The sequence below is a fragment of the Barbus barbus genome, assembly GCF_936440315.1.
Source record: "Barbus barbus genome assembly, chromosome: 9".
In the NCBI taxonomy this organism is placed as follows: Eukaryota; Metazoa; Chordata; class Actinopteri; order Cypriniformes; family Cyprinidae; genus Barbus; species Barbus barbus.
In genome coordinates, this window is record NC_136737.1 from 29,997,611 (window position 1) to 30,014,133 (window position 16,523).

Below are 16,523 nucleotides of genomic sequence, written 5' to 3' on the forward strand. Positions count from 1 at the left end.
ATACAATCAGTAACTTTAGATGTATGAAGATGAAATAGGCCACAAAGAGTTAAGAATTTTAAGATATCATCCTTTGATCCTGATTCCCAAATCAAAAACAGTACATTACTTATTTCAAAATTAAAAAGCTGAGAAAACAAGCCAAGACATTTCTTTCCATAAATCCTGTGCATAATCACATTCAAAAAATAAGTGTGATATTGTTTCCAAATTAGAATTACAGAATGTGGATTGTGACGAGATATCCAACTGAAATTATGAAAGTAGAGAATTACAGGGATAGTACATATGAAGAATTTTATAGTGAAGTCTTTTATCTGCGTCTGCTAAATGCAAAATGCAAATGCAAAAATGAGCTCACTTAGTGGATAAAATGGTAAAATTTCTCTGTTTAAACATTTGTTATGTTCTCCATGTTCTATTGTGAATAAAATATTGGCTCGTGTGATTTGAAAGTCTTAGTTTTCATTTCATTCAAATTTAATGTTATAGAATGTTATAGGATTTTCATTAAGACCCTAATGAAAACTTGTGGAAAATTGGTTTTAACTATTAGAGGAACAGGAAGAAATAATTAAAAACACTTACATTCTAACATACAGCTCTTAGACTGCACAGAATAGAGAAACATTGCCGATTTTGCAAAAGTTATGAGTAATGAAAGTAATTTTTCTTACAATATCTGACAGCAACAGAAGATAAGATGATATAGTTTAGTCCACAATCCATCTTATCAGTTACTCCTAAACTCCTTATAAGAAAGAAGGGGTTTCTGGTCTAGGTAGAACCAATGGGATACATGTGCTCACATATGATTTTGCTCATTTTTGTAGCCACATGTACCAGAACTGCTGCTCAAAATCCTGTCGGCTGACTGGTTTTCTCATTACATTACAGACAACATGAGGATGTGCTCCAGATACTTTAGCAAGGACTGTATACTGTAGTTATAAGTAGGTGCTGCATTGAGAGACTATTGAGACTGTATTAAAAATGGTACTGTATTAAAATAAACTTGTTTCTGGTAATTCATTTGGATTTTGTTGTAGTTCAGTGTAAAGTCTGTGTTTTATTTTTGATAGATTTGATTTATATAACTCTTTGAAAAAGTTATGTTTTTATTAACTTATAACCAGATTATTATTGCTTTTATTGCTTCTCACATTACTAAAGAAAATAACTGCATTCTTGACACTGTTAAAATATTCCACTCATATCCTGAAGAGGGAGCAAGAGATGAGGAAGCTGACAGAGAAAGTGAAACTATTACAACTGGATCTGTTTTGTTATATGAGGAAGTGAAGTGCATTGAGAGAGAAAAACACAGTGAGTATCACGAGTTCACAATTATCTTTGATAGCCAAACTCAATCCAGACTGATTTAAAGTGAAGTACAGCAGCAGGATCAGATATTCTGAAAGTAGTTAAAATGACATTAGGAGATAAAACACAGAGTCTGTAAATCGTCTGATTCCAGCTTTACTTTCATTTTAACACAGTGCTCGTCTGAACTTGTTCTGCAGTTTGTGAATAATGTGATTCTGTGTAAATAATATCAGGATGAAATACGATACGATTCACCTCTATTAAGCCGGGCTGTGCTATTTTCGTCCAATTTTGAGCCGAATTCTGGCTCGTGCGACTCTTTTTTTTTTTTTTTTGTCGGGCCCTATTTCCGCTTTGTCGTGTGTCGTTTGTCGTGCAGTGTTTGCTCGGTGTACAGGGGGAAATGAGAAGCGATTAGCCTCTCCCGACAGGCAATCGGATGGTCGGGTGAATTTCTGACATGTCGCCCCTCGTGAGGGTATCGCACAGCTGAAGCAGAGCTACGAACCACTGTCCTAAACTGCTTTTTCCCTCACTGCGCCTGCGCGGAAATAGAGCCATTTAATCTTTAATGCGGTAAGAAAGAAAACGAAAAAAAGGAAGATCTTTTGATAAAATTATGTTATTATCACGGGAAATGTGAATCATTGCCCATCATTTTTCAATTAGTAATATAAACAAGTCGCAGCATTACCAGCTTCACTGACAGTACTGTAAGTTACAGTAGGGCCTACTGAAAGTAAAGCTGGCAATGCTATTTATAATTAAAATTCAACTGAAAAGTTGGAAAAACATGTAAAAGAACTATATGTTTTAAAGAGAATAAAAAAAACATCAAAAATAGATCGGTCCTGTCTGTTGTTTATTAATTCATGCTGTGACGTTCTACTATGTTGTCTGTTGACACTGTGGAACATCATACTAACCTTTAAACAACATTCTACTAACGTTAAGGAAACTGGGCATTTTTATATTCAAATGTTACAAATCAACATTCCTAGAATGTTACAAATCACCGTTCCTAGAATGTTACAAATCAACGTTCCTAGAATGTTACAAATCACCGTTCCTAGAATGTTACAAATCAACGTTCCTAGAATGTTGAATTTTAAAACAAAATTAAGTTGAAAGAACGTTTGAGGAACATCATACGTTTTAAAACGTTCCTCTAACGTCAAGAAAACTGGTCATTTTTTTATGTTCCCAAAACCAATAATGAATATTTGTAGAACGTTCTTATAACAAAATTCTGTTAGCTGCGTGATGCTTTTTATTTTTTAATTATTTTTTTAAGCTATCTCTGGCTATCGTCCATATACTGTGTCATCATCTGCGCAACTCGAGTATTTCACACGTATATAAAACAGCTGCAACAAAAATATTCCTTGTGTTTTTCATGAAAACATGAATTACCACGATAGGGGTATATTCTGTTGGGTTCTTCAGAGAAGCACTTGTCTTTTTTAACAAGCAGCACAGTGTTTGACCTAAAATATTTTTGATGGTAATAATAGATGTATGAAACTTACATTTCACTGACTCTGTATAATTGTGTATGTGAAGAATAAAAATCTTGAATCTTGAATGAAAACATGACGAAGGATTCACATATTAAACTCACCCACAGACATACCAGGCCAATAAAAGCGCTTGATTATGGCATCCAGGGCTTTTAATGCCACAGTGAGCACCTATTGGCTGCTGTGGAGCTCTTCAAAAATTTCTTGGGCACTTTTTTTCGTGCTGACCACTTTTGCCAAAGTACCTTCTTTTTTTATATAATACAAAGCTTCATCTAAAAAGTTAAAAAATCATTATAAACAACCAGTGAAGCCACTAAATCCAGGTGTACATTTTACATTACTTTCAAAAATTAGAAATATAAACTTATCTTGTCTGGAAAGACCCTGAGGTATTTTTCCAAATCTTTTAAAGTCTGTCAGTGCTTTGAATTCAGCCTCATCCATCTTCAACACAACAGTGCAAAATCTAATAAATGAGTCCTATACAGCAGCAGGATCAGATATTCTGAAAGTAGTTAAAATGACATTAGGAGATAAAACACAGAGTCTGTAAATCGTCTGATTCCAGCTTTACTTTCATTTTAACACAGTGCTCGTCTGAACTTGTTCTGCAGTTTGTGAATAATGTGATTCTGTGTAAATAATATCAGGATGAAATAGTTGTTCATGTGTGCAGGTCATTACTGAGGACTGACTGATGAGACAGAGCTGGATTTGAGAAAATTAACTGCTGAGATGATTCATAACTCACTCTGTGGATCAACATCTGTATCTGCTTTTAGATGAAACCATGGCCTCCAGAATGAATCTCTCTGAAGAACATCACACACAGATAAAGATAGTCAAGAGGTGAGAAAACTGAATATGTTTCACATTTTTAATGTTCAGAAACAATAAATGCATGCTACAATAACACGATTTCAACCGTGCCCCTCAGATCTTTGAGTCAAGTGGATTTTGAATGCAGCTTCCAAAAGACACAAATAGCTGATTAATATATGTTTGTCTCTGATAAACGATCACACCGGTGTGATTAGATGTTCGGTGCTAAATTCAAATCTGTGTTTGCTCAACTTCACTGTCTGGCACGGAGCCAGAGACTGCTGTGTTTTTAGCTCCAGCACTGCGCATTATAACCAATCACACATGATTCTGTTGAGCTCATGAGTACAATGACCAATAAGAGGCATTCAGATGAGTGTTTTATTCAGTGTGAGCGCTCCCTGAATGAATTCTGCTCTCATGAGTACAATGACCAACAGCTCCAGTGGCGCAGATGCTAAATCACTTATGGGAGGATTTTTGACCCGATCGACTAGACTTTTCTCCCTTTTCAAATCTCATATCACATCGTAAAGGCATTTATTTTTAATAAAAATGAAAGAAATAACTAAAGTTGAAAATACAGTAACGGGTAGGTAGGGTTAGGGTAGGTGTAGGGAGGGCTTTATTGTATCAATAAGGTGGCATCCATTTAATAACCTGAATTAAAATTATAATTTACACTCAATACGTTATTATTGCATACTGGTTTATAATGTAATACAATACTGAAGTGCAGATAATTGCCACTATTTTGCAACAAGTAGTATAAATAGCAGAAAATCCTGCTATTGTAACATAGTGTAAATATAATCTATAGCTATTTAGTGTAGATAAAATCCATTGCTATTTGAAGGTAAGAAAAATGACTGCAGTTTGAACTGAGGAGGGCCTATAATCAGTCCAGGGCAGCTCTGCGTCATCATCCGTCCCTGCACCAGTGTCTCTGTATTGCTCTATTTTATTCTATAATGCATGAATGAAGAGGGCACATGGGCCAGATCCTTTTATTGATAGAAAATAATACTTTAATCTTTTAACTCTCAAGACACAACACAGTCCTCCATGAAAAAAATATGTACATCGGTTGCAGATATTTCTATGTTCTTTCAACATAATTGATCTCGTTTATGTTCCCTAACTCCGTGTAGAGCTCAGATCCATCCACAGCGAGAGACTAAATGGTGATGGGTGCGAATCAGTTTCCTTCACAAAGGAGCGGGGTTTCTGAAGAACTCATAACTACTTTATTTAGCTTCAACATGACCAATTCTATATGATTGAACATCCTTACAGAATAAATACATGCTACATGATTCAAATATGTTTAGATGAGGAACATAAATTAATCATGTAGGAAATATGAAATGCATATTTAAAAATTCAACAACCTCCCCATCGCTATTATTCAGTGAAAGATGAACATTAAAGGGAGTTTGAAACAGTAAAGGTGTTTCTGTCAGAGCAGTGTCAGATTTTCAGAAACAGTTTGTATTGCTGTTGTGTTTCAGTCTGTGTGAGAATGACTCTCCTGAACCCAGCTGTGTGTCCATCAAGAGTGATGCGTCAATGGAGCCTCCAAATAATTTCAGCTCGGGAGAATCATCTGATCTGAGGTGCTGTTTAGTTTACAGTATCAGAAATATATATATATAAGATATTCATTCATTTACTGATCTGTTTTAATTACATTCATACATATTTACAAAAATATTTAATATTTGTTTAACTGCAGTCAAAAACATGAAGGACCAGAATCACATTCAGCAAAGAAGAACTTAGACTCCATTTTCAAGGTTGGTTTTGTGTGTGTGTGAGTGTATGTGTGTGTGTGTATATGTGTGTGTGTGTGTGTGTGTGTGTGTGCGTGTGTGTGTGTGTGTGTGTGCATGTTTATGTGGTTTATGAGGACACAAATTTGTATAATGACATGGGTATGACAGAGGTATTACAATATGAAGGTGGTTTATGAGGACACTGCCTATGTCCCCGTAATTCAAAAGGCTTAAAAAACATACTAAATGGTGTTTTTTGAAAATCTAAAAATGCACAAAGTCTCCTGTGAGGGCTAAGTTTAGGTGTAGGGTTGGTGTAGGACAATAGCACACACAGTTTGTTCAGTATAAAAACCATTACGCCTATGGAGAGTCCCCATAAACCACAAAAACCAACATGTGTGTGTGCGTGTGTGTGCATGTGTGTGTCTGTGTGCGTGCGTGCATGTGTGTGTGTGTGTGTGTGTGTGCATGTGTGTGTGTGTGTGTGTCAACACAATGGGCCTCATTTACGAAACGAACCTAAGACGGAGAATTGGGCGTACGGTGGTTTCTACGCAACACTTGTAATTGATCAATAAGGGCGCGAGCGGATACGATCAAATCTGACGTCAGGTCTGAGCTCGTGTTTTTGAGTTAGCCTGAACTTGCGTGCAGCATAGACAATTTCGGAGAATTATATAATGACAGCATTTTGATTATTTTCCTAAACCGACAAACAAAGCTTTTCTTTTTTTTCCCTTTCAGGGCTTTAGCTATATGCTCAAATAGCAGCATAAATAGACCATGAGGAATCACACACCTGCAGTGCTTCTGTGAATGGAGAAAAAAAAGAAATTAAAATAAAATAAATAGGGCTACACGAAATATATGTATCTTAATTAACAGATTAACAAACAAAAAAACACTTTCGTTTTTGTGACACTCTTAATGCATTTTATTTGTTTTCTTTATATCTTTATTTTATTTTATGTAACTGATTGGTGATCACGCAGGTGCCTCACACGCAACATTTCAGCGTTACTCACTTGACATTTCAGCGTTCAGCGCTGAAACAAACATTTATTGCACATGTGAAGGGGCATATTTTACATGGATACTGGAACAAAACCCAGATAGCAAAATTTGTCTGGCCCACCTCTGGGCCACAACCTTGCTTCACTTCTGGCCCAATTCTGGCTGGGTCCCCGGCCCAAAACTGGCCCACGCACTGAAAACAGACACAAACAATTTCCTCTGGCCCAGATGTGGCCCATGCCCTGTAAAATGACTCTTATTTACTGACGTGACCCTGATCTGGCCCAGACACTTCAAGCCAGATCCGGCTGAGACTCGGCTTGGTCCCCGGGCCAAATGTGTTAAGATGTGAGAGACCATTTAAAGATGTGTTAATGTGGCCCAGAACCTGCTAAATGTAATTCAGCAGTGAAACACAAAAACAACCATTTAAAAACATTAAAAAGGCTTTATTATAAAATTACCAAATATATATATTAACAATGAACAAATGCACTACAGTATAAACATTAACACACTTTTTAAACCACAAAGTAACAAGTAAATTATATTTACTAATATATATATATATATAAAAACATTATGTCATAATTCAGTTCAGTTATTATCAAATGGCATCAGTGCAGTCAAGGGAATAATATTGCTGAATATTAAGTGTCTTCAACTAAGCAAGACAAAAGGCATCAGTGACAAGGAACCCAAACAAGACCAGGCTCAGTCAGGAAACAGTCTCGAACGTGGTGTGATTATTCCAGGCTGCATCACAAGTCAGATTGTGGATTGATACCATTAAGAATATTTCATACAACTTAAAAAGTTTTCATTCAGTCTAAAAATTGACCCTGCTCTTATGCAGCAGACAGATTAGGCCTCCATTCAAAAACTAAACATGATACACATTTTACGGCTTTCTCTTATCTAAAGTGTTTTTCTGTGTCAGAGCTTCCTAAACAGCAGAGTTACCACAAAATAAATATTATTAATAATTCAGATTGCACATATTGAATTGTCTTAGCAGGTGCTATAACAGCGTGCTCAGTTTGATTCACACACAAATGATTCATTTGAATGGTTAAGTGAATCAAATCAGAGAGTCACTCGTATAGATATCTATGGCGCCAGCAGCGGAGTCGACTCCTATGATTCAATAGCAATCACTCGTTGAAAAAGACGATCGAATTAATTCTAGAAAACAAAATGGAATTTAACTCATTAATTTAATTAGCTAACATTATCGTGCACAGGATACAGCTCATCAGTTTTTTATATTTAAAAAACACCCCGTTTTTCTAAAGAGAGCGCGCTTAACAGTTAGGCCTGTAACGTTACTCATCAACACTCAATATATTCGGGACCGAACGGTTTTTCTGACGCTATGTTATCATCGCAAACCTCCTAATAGAAACCATCTAAAAACTATACTCTTCCGTGGCATTTAAAACATCAAACAACACGCGACTGAATATTAAATAACTTACCTTTAGCAGCCAATCCAGTCAAACTCCCTCTTTTAACCTCAGTATCTGTAGACGCTGATGTCTGAGCAAACAGTGGAAGTTATTAGCAGGTGTGATATAATTCAGTGATGTTTAGTATTCATGCCTTTGACTAAACAAAATAATATTCACTATTTCAGGAGCTTGAGCAGAAAATCATCTCTGTGATGAAGAGTGAGCTGAAAGGTTTTAAGAGACTACTGAGTCCAGATTACCCAGAATGCTCTGAAAGAGACCATTATGCTGATGAGGGTCATATCAGAGTCAGAGAGGGGCTTCTGAAGATCACACTGTTCATCCTGAGGAAGATGAACCAGACAGACCTCGCTAACACACTACAGACCAGTAAGAGCTCTGGATCAGCTGATTATAGCCTGTGTTTTTATTATGAACCTTCTGTCTCTCAATCTCATGACACAATCTAATATCTAACATATCAAACCTAAAAATACATTTCTAAAATATTGCTCTGCCAATAACAAGAATAACTTCCTTTGCTCAGAACTGATGCCTGTGTATCAACAAAAACTCAGATCCAGACTACAGGATAAATATCAGAGAATCAATGAAGGAATGTCCAATCATGGAGACTCAACACGTCTGAATGAGATCTACACAGAGCTCTACATCACAGAGGGAGGCAGTGGAGAGGTCAATAATGAACATGAGGTGAGACAGATTGAGACAGTGTCCAGGAGACCAGAGACACAGGAGACACCAATCAACTGCAATGACATATTTAAACCCTCACCTGGACAAGACAAACCCATCAGAACTGTGCTGACTAAAGGAGTCGCTGGAATTGGAAAAACAGTCTCTGTGCAGAAGTTCATTCTGGACTGGGCTGAAGGAAAAGCCAATCAGGATGTTCATTTCATATTTCCACTTCCTTTCAGGGAGCTGAATCTGATACAGAAACATCTCAGTCTTGTGGATCTTCTAAACCAGCTTCACACAGAAACCAGAGAATTTAAATCAGCAGATTATGAAGACTACAAAGTCATGTTCATATTTGATGGTCTGGATGAGTGTCGACTGCGTCTAGATTTCCAAAACAATCGGAGCTTGTCTGATGTGACAGAATCAGCCTCAGTGGATGTGCTGCTGACCAACCTCATCAAGGGCAATCTACTTCCTTCTGCTCTCCTCTGGATCACCTCTCGACCAGCAGCAGCCAATCAGATCCCTCCTGAGTGTGTCCACCAGGTCACAGAGGTACGAGGATTCAACGACCCTCAGAAGGAGGAATATTTCAGGAAGAGAATAAATGATCCGAGTCTGGCTGATAGGATCGTCACACACATCCGATCATCAAGAAGTCTGTTCATCATGTGTCACATCCCAGTCTTCTGCTGGATTTCAGCCGCTGTTCTGGAGAGGATGATGGGTAAAGCAGAGAGAGCAGAGATTCCCAAGACTCTCACACAAATGTTCACACACTTCCTGATCTTTCAGACCAAACTGAAGACTCAGAAGTATGATGGGAAATATGAAATCGATTCTGATCAGGCTAGAAAGACTATTCTGTCTCTAGGAAAACTGGCTTTTGAACAGCTGGAAAAAGGGAACCTGATCTTCTATGAAGAGGACCTGAAAGAGAGCGGCATTGATGCCAGAGAAGTGTCAGTGTACTCAGGAGTTTGTACCCAGATCTTCAGAGAGGAGTCTGGACTGCAGCTGGGGAAGGTGTACAGCTTTGTTCATCTGAGTATTCAGGAGTTTCTTGCTGCTTTATTCAAGCTGCTGTCCTTTTCTGAACAAAACACAGGACTGAGGAATATATTCATGTTACGTGGATCAGATCATATGTTCATGACCAGTTTACTGAAGAGAGAAGTGGACAAGGCCTTACAGAGTAAGAACGGACACTGGGACCTTTTCCTCCGGTTCCTTCTAGGTCTCTCACTAGAGTCTAATCAGACTCTCTTACAAGGCCTCCTGAGAAAGACAGTAAGCAGCTCTCAGATCAATCAGGAAACAGCCGAATACATCAAACAGAAGATCAGGGAGAATCCCTCTCCAGAGAAATCCATCAATCTGTTCCACTGTCTGAATGAACTGAATGATCGTTCACTGGAGCAGGAGGTACAAACATACCTGAGCAGAAGAGATTACCGTCGTCTCTTTGGAGTCAAACTGTCTGCTGCTCAGTGGTCTGCTCTGGTGTTTGTGCTGCTGAACTCAGAAGAAGAGCTGGATGAGTTTAATCTGAGTAAATATGATCCATCAGAAGAATGTCTCCTGAGGCTGCTGCCAGTGATCAAAGCATCTAGAAAGATTGAGTGAGTATTTTACAGTGTCTTTGTTTTATTGACTTTATTGTAAACAGTAGGCCTGTGTTTCTCTACACTGTTTCTGTATATTTTGAGGTCTTTCTTATTTGACACACTCAGCTAACATCACAGAGCGCTCTACTAATGACCTGAAGTGTTGAATCAAGTGTGTTTGATAAGAGAGATTCATCCAAACTGTGCAAAGATGAGCTGCCTCCAGGAACAGGGTTGTGACTCTCTGATATTACAAATACTGGATTAGAATAAAAAAAAATGTTTCTTTGTGTCTGTGTGCGTGTGTGCGTGTGTGTCTGTGTGTGTGTGTGTGTGTGTGTGTGGAAAGCCATATAAACAGAGGAGCTCATAAGTTTTTCAGCCTGGTTCATATGAGAACATGGAGATTTGGTTTGGTCGTCACACAGGCCACGGCATGCAGTGTGACCCATAAAATATAACTATAAAAAAATAAATTAATAGTAGTGATAATAATATTGCACTTTATTTAGTTTTTATTTAAATTAAATAATAAACTAAATAATCAAGTGTGATAATACTATTTTATTTTAAAAAGGGAGTATTACATACACACACAATTATTTTATATTAAAGTTAAAAATAAAATGCTAATATTTTGACACATTGTTATTTTTAATTGTAATTTTCATCATTTTCAAAGGTGAAATCAGCGAGCTTTTATTTTGGCGGGTTGCCGGCAAGTAAGTTTATGCGCTTCCGGGTTTAGAGCCGCTGATTGAAGAGCGTCAGTGAATGAAATGTCAGTTTTGCTTTGAAAACGGCAGCGGCTAGATTATGCTTTCATGAACATTTCTCCATTGTAAATCTATGGGATTTTTTTGTCCGTTTTTTCGTCCGCTGTGTGAACATCGTTGGTCCGATCACTTAGAAAATATACAGCACTCCTCTCCTCAATGATCCGGTTGATTTGACACCTCATTCATGGGTCTGTGACAAACAGTGAATGAACTTAATCTTTATTTTTCCTGTATTTTCTCTGCAGTCTTTCCTGGTGCAGTATTACAGAGAAAGGCTGGTCTGCTCTGAGTTCAGCTCTGGAGGATCCACACTGTAAACTACAGAAACTACAGTAAGTTATTATATTATTAAACACAAAAACTGTGTGAAAATACTGCCAAACAAAAACATTTCATGTTAAAGCGATAGTTCACCCAAAAATTTTAACTCTGTCTTCACTTTAATTATCTTCAAGTCATTTCCAAACAGCATGACAAACACAATGATTGAACTGAATGTGCTCAAGACTAATGTATGTTTATCTCGGCTGGATAAAAGAAGCCAGGGTCACACTAGTAGCCTAAAGTTTTGATGGATGATGATTGTCATCAAGGTAAAGATGATTACAGTCACATACAGGATGGTGCATTAGGTGTGTGTTGTGTCTGTTATTTGATGCACAAACGAACCGTGTGTATTTGTGCTCTCGGTGCACTGATCACTATAATATCATATTTCTGCTTGAACACAGCTCAGGATATTCACCTAGTTGAATACACAGAGTTTAATAACGGATGCTCGTGTGTTTTGGAGAAGTTTGTGAGGATCAGTGGTGTTCATGTACATACGGGCATCAGACGCTCAAACAGCTTGTTCTGACAGAGGAAATATTCACTGATGCTGTCGAGCTGCCTTCAGATCGCTGAGTTCAGAGATACATACTTTTACATACTTTGTAGATATTCTATACAACTTAAGGGACATTTTTGTGAAGTGTGTTCATGGGATGCTTAAATCTTTCTTGAATTTGCTTTGTTTAAAATAATGACATGAAAATACGAAGGTTTTAGTGAATAGAAAAGTTTGGGCTTGCAGTATTGATTTGGAGAAGAGGGGGTCTTGGAGTAAAATAGGTTGAGGACCACTGCTTTAGGTAAATGCAGGCATTATTGAACATTATTATTTTTTTAAATAAAAATTTAACTTAATGCAATATAAAGATACATCCCAACCAGCTTTTTTATTTAGGCCTATTTATTTTATATGCATTGTATTATTTATTTATTTTCCACTTGGTAGATCTCGGTACGTTTCTGATTTGAAAAGTAGATCCCCGCTCAAAAAAGTGTGGGCACCCCTGGGATATACACTTATTGTTCCTTCACATGCTATCAGAGTAATCGGGAAATTAGATGTTAACGGCCTTTCAAGTCATATTTACTGGGAAATTCAGAAATAATTTTGATTCCAGAGTTTCTGAGTTGGGCGGGTCATAATCTTTAAACATGGTGGAGGGGACAACCATTGCTGCTGTCTGTTCTCACAACAACTACATCCCTTTGTCTTGTCACTTAAGTACTGTATTTATAGGCTAGATATGAGCGATCATTCAAAGCATATTTTATGTTTGATAAGCAGAGAAATAAACATGTATTTGACTGAAATCCCAGGATTGTCAGAAAACTGCATGTACAGCGCGGTGAATGTTTATATGATTGTCAACCAATGGGATGCTACATTTTATTATTTCTGACATTAAAGCACTTGAACACAACAAGCTCGTAATCACGACTTCATACGTGGGAAATAGGACATTTCCGATAGCACGAGAAGGCAGCGTTATAGACCAATGAACTACAAAGTTGAAGAGTATTTATATCAGAGTAAACAGCACTCATAAATGCTACTTTTTCATTGTTACCTGACAAATAAACTGTTATTTATTCTTCGCTCTTCTGAAATCATAATGACTAGTAGATCATGTGGAGGCTGATGTTTCCTCAAATCTGTGTCCAGGACAGAACAGACTAAAGGCTCATGGATGAATGGAGCAGTAGCACGTCATCAGAGACCTTTTGATTTCTGTCTATCACTGATTAGCAAGTTGTACTGAAGTGACCAGAACTACACTTTCTGTTCTGATCAAGCAGTAGGCGGCCGACTTAAAGGTGCAGTGTGTAGATTTTAGCAGCTTGTAGCGGTTGAGTTTGTGAATTGCAAGCAACGGCTCAGTCCCCCGCTCACCGCTCCCTTTAGAGAAGCTACGGAGGCCGATAAAGGGCTAAGATGTCGTAGTCTGAGACAGCAGAGAGTAGCCAGCAATGAGGTTTCTTTACAGAGGGAAATTAAGGAAGTATATTTACTTAATTATTCAACAAATCGATATGTTATTGCAAATATTATTGTTACTTGTACATCAATGTGTGGGAGTTTTATTCTCAAGAACTAGATTAGCAGTAGACAGCCACTTAAAGAATAGGTTAACCTTGCACCCTCTGACTAATGGCTCTTTTCCACTGCGTGGTACGACTCGGCTCGGCACGGTTCAGAACGGCACGACACGGCTCAGTTCGGCTCGTTTTGTGTTTCCACTGCAGTTTAGTACCGCTTTAGAGAGGACGGGATTATTCTCGTGTCGTTATAGTTGCACCACCTCTACTGCCGTGACTCCTGAAAAACGTTTAAATTCTGTGTCTCTCCATCACGCTCTCGCTGGATCCGCTCCTCGGCTATCAACGAGAGGAACATCTGTACTTCCTCAACAGACAACGAAACAGCCATTTTTTGGTTGTTTAAAAGAGGTGTTCATTCAAAACAATTGTGTTCGATCCTTCACTGGCTGTGCTGATTTAAATCAGTGACAATTTTCTCCGGCCAATCAGTGATCAGCAGAGTTTAAACGTCATGTTTTGGTAACGGTACGGCTCGCTTGGAACCTCAGCCGAGGTGGTACTAAAATAAGTACCAGGTACTGTGTGATTGTGTGAGTGCGTGTGTGTGTGTATGTGTGTGAGTGCATGTGTATGTGTGTGTGTGTGTGTGATTGTGTGTGTGTGTGTGTGTGTGTGTGTGTGTGTGTGTGTGTGTGTGTGTGAGTGCATGTATGGGGTGTGATAACTGCAGTTTTTTCTACTCTCTAAGCAAACTGACAGGAGAATTAAGGTGCATACGCTCGCCAGCCGTTTGGCAAAAATCCCATAGTATTCAGGCGTTTGTTTGTTTTTTTAAATTAATGCAATGCATAAATACAGAGCTGACATTTAAAGAATGATTGTACATAATATACAAAGTATCATGAATATACATTGTCAACTGAAATCAAGTACTAAAGATTACAAGAGAAAAAGTAGAGAAACAAATGAAGATTCAGACGTAATATTTGACACGTTAGACGTCACGGTCACGTCTCGGAGCTGCGCTCAAACTGCGCGGTGGTGACGTAGCAAAGAAAGGATTTTTTACTTTGTATCTAGAAAGTACTTGTGGATTAACGCCTGGATAACATGCGTGTGAATAAGTACATTGATAATCATTTGTCTTTCTCCTATTTTGCCCCAAGGAAGGCTTTAAGATGGTAATGATCATGATAACAGTACCTGAATTACATATCTTTTTAATGATCAAATTACATTTTACTAATCAAAGCATGTCTAATTAATTAAAATCATGAAACTTAAACAATTTAACATCAATTTATTTAGCAAAAAATACATGTTTAGGGCCCAATTAAATGTTTTATTTTTTCCAAACTTATGTTTTATTGTCTAATTATTTAAAAGTATAAAAACAAGTTTAATTTATTCTAACATTTATATTTTTTTCCTCAGAAACTCTGTGTTGTGTATTTACATTTATTAAGGCATAAAACATTCATTTTATCTTTTAATTAATGAAAATGAAAATAAAATCTTATTTTTTGGAAAATAAAGGGGATTTAATATTAAAATTAAAACATTGAAGAAATATGATTATTATTATAGTATGATTATTCCTTTAAAAATAAGGTTTTAATAATTTTAGTAGTAGTAGCCTATTACTGAACAATAGTAATATATTTCTGCCGCAATGTCTTCAAGTGAAACCAAACTTTTATTTTGACGGGTTGCCATGAATACTTTTACATTTCTATGTGTTTATGATATGAGGTAGAACATTTAGAAATTATTTATTTAGTTTCTTTTCTTTCTCTTTCTTTAAGTAGACTCATTGAGATATAGGCTATTCTAATAATAATAATAATAAGATGATATGAGGTAGGGGTGGAACGGTTCGTGGACGGCACGCGCTAGGACCACAGTTCAACTTAAATCTGACAACGCATCTGTAATATGGTTTGTTATAAATAACACGTAAAACAAACAAGTCTATGGGATTTTTTTGCCTGATTTTTTTCATCCGCTGTGTGAACATCGTAGGTCCAGTCGCTTAGAAAAGATACAGCACTCCTCTCCTCAATGAGCCGGTTGATTTGACGCCTCATTCATGGGTCTGTGACAAACAGTGAATGAACTTAACTCATCTTTAGTTGTTCTCTTTCTCTCTGCAGGCTGTATAACTGCAGTATTGGAGAGGAAGGCTGTGCTGCTCTGAGTTCAGCTCTGAGATCAAACCCCTCACACCTGACAGAACTGGATCTGAGCGGTAATAAACCAGGAGACTCAGGAGTGAAGCTGCTCTCTGCTCTACTGGAGGATCCACACTGTAAACTACAGAAACTACAGTAAGTGTTATTATATTATTAAACACAAAAACTGTCTGAAAATACTGCCAAACAAAAACATTTCATGTTAAAGCGATAGTTCACCCAAAAATTAAAACTGTCCTCACTTTAATTATCTTCAAGTCATTTGAATACAGTGTGACTTTCTTCTGTGGAAAATAAGAAAAGATATATAAATAAATAAATAAATAGTTATAGCAGAAACATATTCCTTGTGTCTCATACATTTCATATATTCATCATAAAGTTAGATAAAAATAATTTAGTTCAATAAATAGTAACTTTAAGTAACTGAGACATAGGGGTGTGTGATATTGACAAAATTATATCTAAATATTTTCTGGTATTTTATCGATAATGAGACACTATTTTTCTGAGTGTGTTATTGTGCTGGTATATTAAGGACTACCGTGGACAGCTGACTCATAAATGTGTTTGATATTCTTCATATTCTGTGAGGTCAGTTCACAGCAGTGATAGAAATTAATCTTTTCCAATAAGTTTAAATAGATTTTTAGATCTTTGGAAAACCATTTTTGTCTAAAAGTGTTTTAAACATAAAACGTTGAATACTGATATTTACAAGTATTTTAAAATGAAAAGATAATTTTAATGTGAAATTTAAAGTCGATTGAGTCGAATTGGGGAAGTCGTGGCCTAATGGTTAGAGAGTCGGACTCGTAATCGAAAGGTTGCGGATTCGAGTCTCCGGCCGGCAGGGATTGTAGGTGGAGGGAGTGAATGTCCAGCGCTCTCTCCACCCTCAATACCACGACTGAGGTGCCCTTGAGCAAGGCACTGAACCCCCAACTGCTCCC

At 37.2% G+C, this 16,523-nt stretch overlaps 1 protein-coding gene across 1 annotated transcript in view; it reads left to right on the forward strand.

The window, feature by feature from the left end:
- The first annotated feature begins 1,238 nt into the window (after positions 1–1,238).
- The window catches only part of LOC306874666 (NLR family CARD domain-containing protein 3-like), a 20,623-nt gene continuing 5,338 nt past the window's right edge, over positions 1,239–16,523 (forward strand). The window contains exons 1-8 of the mRNA XM_079424870.1: positions 1,239–1,326; positions 3,526–3,698; positions 5,183–5,287; positions 5,407–5,467; positions 8,100–8,304; positions 8,462–10,241; positions 11,251–11,337; positions 15,532–15,705. Of these exons, the coding sequence (XP_079280996.1) occupies positions 3,640–3,698; positions 5,183–5,287; positions 5,407–5,467; positions 8,100–8,304; positions 8,462–10,241; positions 11,251–11,337; positions 15,532–15,705 (2,471 nt within the window). The 5' untranslated portion in view covers positions 1,239–1,326; positions 3,526–3,639. The remainder of the gene's footprint in view (positions 1,327–3,525; positions 3,699–5,182; positions 5,288–5,406; positions 5,468–8,099; positions 8,305–8,461; positions 10,242–11,250; positions 11,338–15,531; positions 15,706–16,523) is intronic.